Source organism: Chinchilla lanigera, unplaced genomic scaffold (genome assembly GCF_000276665.1).
Source record: "Chinchilla lanigera isolate Chin_1 unplaced genomic scaffold, ChiLan1.0 scaffold00174, whole genome shotgun sequence".
NCBI lineage: Eukaryota > Metazoa > Chordata > Mammalia > Rodentia > Chinchillidae > Chinchilla > Chinchilla lanigera.
The window spans coordinates 551,237-556,717 of NW_004955575.1; the positions used below are offsets into that span (position 1 = coordinate 551,237).

Consider the following 5,481-nt stretch of genomic DNA (forward strand, 5'->3'; position numbering starts at 1 on the left):
AAGACCCCTAGTTTAAGCTCATTCTGAGCAATTTAGTAACTTAGCAAATAAAAAAAAATAAAAATGGGCTAGCAATATAGCTCAGTGCAAAGACCCTGGGTTCAATCCCCAGTACTGGGATTTAAAAAAAAAAAAAGAATGAGATCAGCCTGCTAGTGGACCAAATAAAGGTCTGGGGCAGAGTAGTAGAATATGAAAGGGGACAGGGGACAGTTCATGTAATACTTTATAAAGCAGTATAAGAAATTTAGATTCACTATGTAGTAAGATGAGAGACCATTAATAAATTTTACAGGGAAAACATTCCTGCTGGCAGAGAAGATGGGGTGGAGATAAGAGGTAGAAATCAAATAGGCTGAGGCAGTAGATGAGGACTGGTGTGTGGGGTTGGGTAGGCTAAAGAATGGGTGAATTCAGGAGCAGTTAATGGAAAGTGGCTGTAAGGAAGGAAGAAGTCACATGGTCAAGCAGGCTTGGTGGACCTTTGGTCTAAGGGCAAGGACATTGCCTCTACAGGAAGCTGCATTTACATGCAGACTGTAAGACCGGAATATTTCTAAAAACACAATGTCAGCCAGGTGTGGTGGTGCATGACTGTAGTCCCAGTACTTGGAAGGCTGAGGCAGGAGGATTGGCAACCTGGGCTATATGGTGAGTTCAAGACCAACCAGTTTGAACTACATAATGAGAACTTGTCTCAAAAGAAAAAAAACAAACCAATAAATAAATAAGCATATAAATAACTTAAAAATAAAAACACAGTGTCTTCACCAGTCTCTAAGGTGCTGGATCACCACTGGCTTCTGACCTCTTGAGACATTTTCATGGTCAGGGAATTGCATTTTTTTTTTTTTACCCCTTTATTTTCTTTTCTGAGCAGGCTTGTTAAGTACCAGAGTGGTGAGTAAAGGGGATCTGTGGATGGTTAAATTTGCCCTGAGGTACTGTTCATAGGACCTGGGCAGCCTCAAAGTTCAAAGAGGGAAGGACCAGGAGAATTCGTGTATATTGTGTTAGGGGCCATGGGTTTTACATACCCAACCTCTCACTTCACTCTCCTGATAATAACTTGTAGGGTGCCTCTAGTAACTCATAGTTTTGAAAATTAAAAAGCAAAGTCTCCAAGAGGTTCTTTACTCTGTTCTAAGTCACGGAGCCTGTAAGTGGTGGAGCCAGGCCGGGAGCAAGAGCCAGGTTCTCTGCACCGGATCAGGCTTAGTCTGTTTTTGGTTTTGTTTCCCCCTTCTCTCTGTTTTCTTTATTGCCACACAGATTCCACTAATGAGTCCATTGTGGGGAGGGGACGATTTCCCTTTCCGTCCTGTGTTATTTTGTCCTCCTGTGCCCCAGAGGTCCTAGTGCAGTGTACTCTACCTGGAGGCGGAACTCCTTTCCTCCGCCGGCTCTTCGGGCCGGGTGAGGGTGGTGAGGCGGATAGGGCTGCGCTGCCAGGCAAAGGGAGAAGAGACTGTGCTGCCTGTGCATTGCCCCGAAGGCATTTTCCATTTCCTAGGTCCCTTCCGCTTCCCAGGCCTCACCCCTCGCCCCACAGCTTCAGCTCAGGCCCCTTGAGGGGAGGCCATGGCCGCGGGCTGACAGCATCGGGGGCGCGGGGTCGTCTCGGTGCTCTTGCCCATCTGTGCGCAGAGCCTCGTTCCGGGCGCCTGGAGCCCGGCGGGCATTGACGTCAAGCGGTGGCGGAGCGCTGCCTACAGACGGCTGACCCGGGCCCTCCTCCACACCCCTTCCTTTCTCGCCCCCTCCCTCTTCCCCGCACCGAGAGCCCGGGCTCGCTATAAAAGGCGGGAGAGCGGGGCGCTCCAGCAGCGACGGATTTCAGAACCATGGAGAGCGCCCGTCTTCGGCTGCTGCCCCTTCTGGGCGCCGCCCTGCTCCTGATGCTACCTCTGCTGGGCGTCCGTGCACAGGAGGACGCCGAGCTCCAGCCCCGAGCCCTGGACATCTACTCTGCCGTGGAGGACGCCTCCCACGAGAAGGAGCTGGTTGGTATTGCCCTCACCCCAGAGCCCCTCGGGTTGCCACGCGGTTCCTTTCTTTGCACGCGCCCTTCCTCCCAGCCCCACTCCCAGGGTCGGAGCACGGGGAGCTGGGCGCAAAGCCCGCGCACCTTCTGCCATCGGAAGAGCGACTGGAGCCCACGGGCTCCGGTCTGTCTGTCGAGCTGTTCAGATCAACGCCCGGCTCGGCGGCCCCGGGACCCGAGGTCAGGACCCGGGACAGCGCCCGCTAAACTGCTCCTACCCAGTCCTTTTGCCGCGAGTCCCACAGCCGAGTGTGTGGGTCCCGGGCTCCTAACTAGGGCTGGAAGTGAGCACCTGGGCTGGGCTCGCAGCCTAGGCGGCAACTTCGGCCTCTGGGGTGGTGTATTGCAGATTGAAGCGCTGCAGGAAGTCTTGAAGAAGCTCAAGAGTAAACGTATTCCAATCTATGAGAAGAAGTACGGCCAAGTCCCCATGGTAAGGCTGTGGCGTCACTCCTCTCCTATGTTAAGAGAAAATGCACTCCTTGAATCGGACAATGACCTTTACCCAGGATGTGGCCGAGTAACTGAGGTCATAGGCTTGCACAGTTTTATTTGTCCCCTTTGCTTTCAGGGCCAGCTCTTGTCCTTTGGTCTCTCGGGACAAAGGAGGACAGGTTACCTTGGAGGACTGAAGGGCTGTGCCGGAACTAGTTCTATAATCTGGGTGGGAAAGAATATTTCCCAAAGGTACACTTTGTGGGATTCTCTGAGTTGGAAGAGCCCTTGAATCTACTCAGTTCTTCCTCCCATTATTCTTTCCAGAGCACTGTCAGTGTTTAAAAAAAAAATCTAAGTTCTGGGGTCAAAAATTCATGGCTGGGTCACTTTTCTTGGATAGTTCTGGATAAAGGGCACCTCACACACACACACACACACACACACACACACACACACACACACACTTCTACCTTCTTGAGATGAGATGAGGAAGTGGGGAAGCAAGGAACAAAGACTGTGAGAAGATATAGGTATATGGTTTATTTCAGGGTCTACTTGAAAATTTTCCCTTTGGATAAACAAGAAGAGAAGACAGGAAATATGATCCCTCAGACAGGTGGAAGAAAGTACTGTAGAGAGAGACCAACTGTTTACATTTCTGTGTAAAAACATTCTCTCACAGAAACGAGAACGCAGGCCTTTCTGTGTTTCAAACCCGGCTATACTGAGACCTCTGCTGACGGTGTGGGGTCTAATTGTTCCCCTTGAGAGGCAGAGGGTGGTTGGCAGGGAGACAGGAGTCCCTCACGCACTTGCCCCTGGGGCTCCAGTGACCACACGTTGTATTGTTTGCAGTGCGATGCTGGAGAACAATGCGCAGTGCGGAAAGGAGCCAGGATCGGGAAGCTGTGTGACTGTCCCCGAGGAACCTCCTGCAATTCCTTCCTTCTGAAGTGCTTATGAAGGGGCACCCAGCCTCCTGCACATTCCCTGTCTCCCCTACTTACCTGAGAGGGTCACACCTTCATCACAGAGCTTGGCTTTAGCAACAAATAAAGTTTGCATTTTCCTCTGAGGGTGGAGAGGGCTCTTTCCCTGCTGTTTCAAAAATAAAAGAACACATTTGATGTTACCGTGTGAAGGGTAATGCCATATATGGTGTTGATGTGTGTGCAAAGTATTCTTTTCTTGTTTTATTTGTCTGATGAACTCTTCTGTACCTTTGTATAAAGAAGAGGAACTTTGCTTTGAAAATTGTATTTTTGTATGTGGCATGGCAGAGTGAAAATTAGATCTAGTTAAACTTGGTAGATGACATCACAGCCTGGAAAAGAAATCATCCTAAACAACACGAATTGAAGCATGTACAAATTATACATAATAAAGTGTTTTTAATAATTGCTCATAGTGCATTGTCATTTCTACTTAAGTAATTTAGGTAGGAATGATGAGATTAATCATGCTGTTGTTTTCAAAGAGAAATATTTTAAAAATAGCAGTGTTTTGGGAGAACAGCACCTTAGCTTCAATGAGTTTTGATCATTAATTAGGAGTCTACCACACTAACTTCAGTGTACTACATTTTTCTTTGATTGCGGTAGTGTGAGCTGCATGTATGTGTATGTGTGTGTGTGTGTGATGGAGAAGTTGGACTAGAGGTGATACTATTTTGTTTATTCAAAACTTTAGCTAGACTTCTTAATTTTAGCAGTAAGGCTTGTCAATATAAAATAATAGCTCTGTTTTAAAGGAAATAGATTGTTTATTGGGAGCCAGATATGAGTGATCATGACCTGGCTATATAGTTTTAAGTTACCTTGAATAGCATGCTTTGAAGTGGAAGAGAGTATGTAAATTTTTATAGCTACAGGCCAAATAAAGTTATAAATCAACATCCAATAAATAGACTGGTGAAAACATTGATAAGCAAACTATAGCAAAATGAGGAAATCTTATCTGTAGGTGTCAGATGATATAGCATTCTTAGTTTTACAGTTGGTGGAAGCTAGAAGTCTGCTAAGCTTAACAATATATTCTGAGAGTTTACCCAATAGTCCCAAGAATGCAAGAATACAAAAGTTAAAACTACGTGGCTAATTGTTATACATGAAAAAATATGTGGCTATTTTTCTAAAGAACCTAAGACAGTCCAGACGGTTTGGCTTCAGATATGCAACATTTCATTCTTCCACAATTCTTCCAGTGTTCTACTCAGCCTAGGAGAAACAGACTGTTGGATCTTTAACATAGATGCTGCTTCTCAGGAGAACTTCCTCCTCACAGGCCAATGAAAGATAAATTGTTTCAGACTTCCACACTCGACACACTTTGAAAACTCAGGACTTTATTTTGACAACTTCTCTATTAGAAGGTTTCTGGTAGACTCTTTGAGATTTGTTTGTCCAAAAAAAGGAAAATCACTGTATTAGATGCTTTAAGAGTAGAAGACCCATTCATTCCCACCAGTAAAATATACATCTTGGAAAAATTCTCTGCTCAAGAAAAAGTTATTTAAGTAATGGTTTTGATACAAGGGATGTGTGGCAACTTGATTTAGTGATAATAGAAATTAAACCTCCTGCAGTAGCATAGATTTACAGGCAAAACTTTGAGAATGGATAGAAAATAGAAAAGGGTCTTCAGTTTGAGGAGCAAACTGCTGAAGGGGACTCAGGTCTGCTGGAAGTCAGACTGGCCAATTAATGGAAGAAAGGGACTAGCTTTTATGGCTTTGCTGGGGTGGGCTGGGGAATAGTAACTTCTTCCTATGTCCCTGGGTCTCATGTTTCAGGGGCTTTCTTCCTGTGTAAAAGGTGGCTCAGTGCTCAATATTCTTGTCCTTGGAGACACTGAGGAACACCCCTGGACCTTGCAGTACAGAGTCGGGAATACAGGGAGGGCATATGCTGGCAGGACAGGGAAAAAGGATTATGCCCATCGTGAGTGGGTCAGAGGCAATGGATTAAGCCTGAGAAAGAGAGTCTCCTGTCCCATGGAAG

At 46.4% G+C, this 5,481-nt stretch overlaps 1 protein-coding gene across 1 annotated transcript; it reads left to right on the forward strand.

Annotated features, from left to right (window-relative positions):
- The first annotated feature begins 754 nt into the window (after positions 1–754).
- On the forward strand, positions 755–3,882 carry Cartpt (CART prepropeptide). The gene is made up of 3 exons (XM_005413933.1): positions 755–2,003; positions 2,394–2,477; positions 3,338–3,882. Exons 1-3 carry the CDS (start codon positions 1,845–1,847, stop codon positions 3,443–3,445), a joined length of 351 nt encoding a protein of 116 aa, XP_005413990.1. The 5' UTR covers positions 755–1,844; the 3' UTR covers positions 3,446–3,882.
- The last annotated feature ends 1,599 nt before the right edge of the window (positions 3,883–5,481 follow it).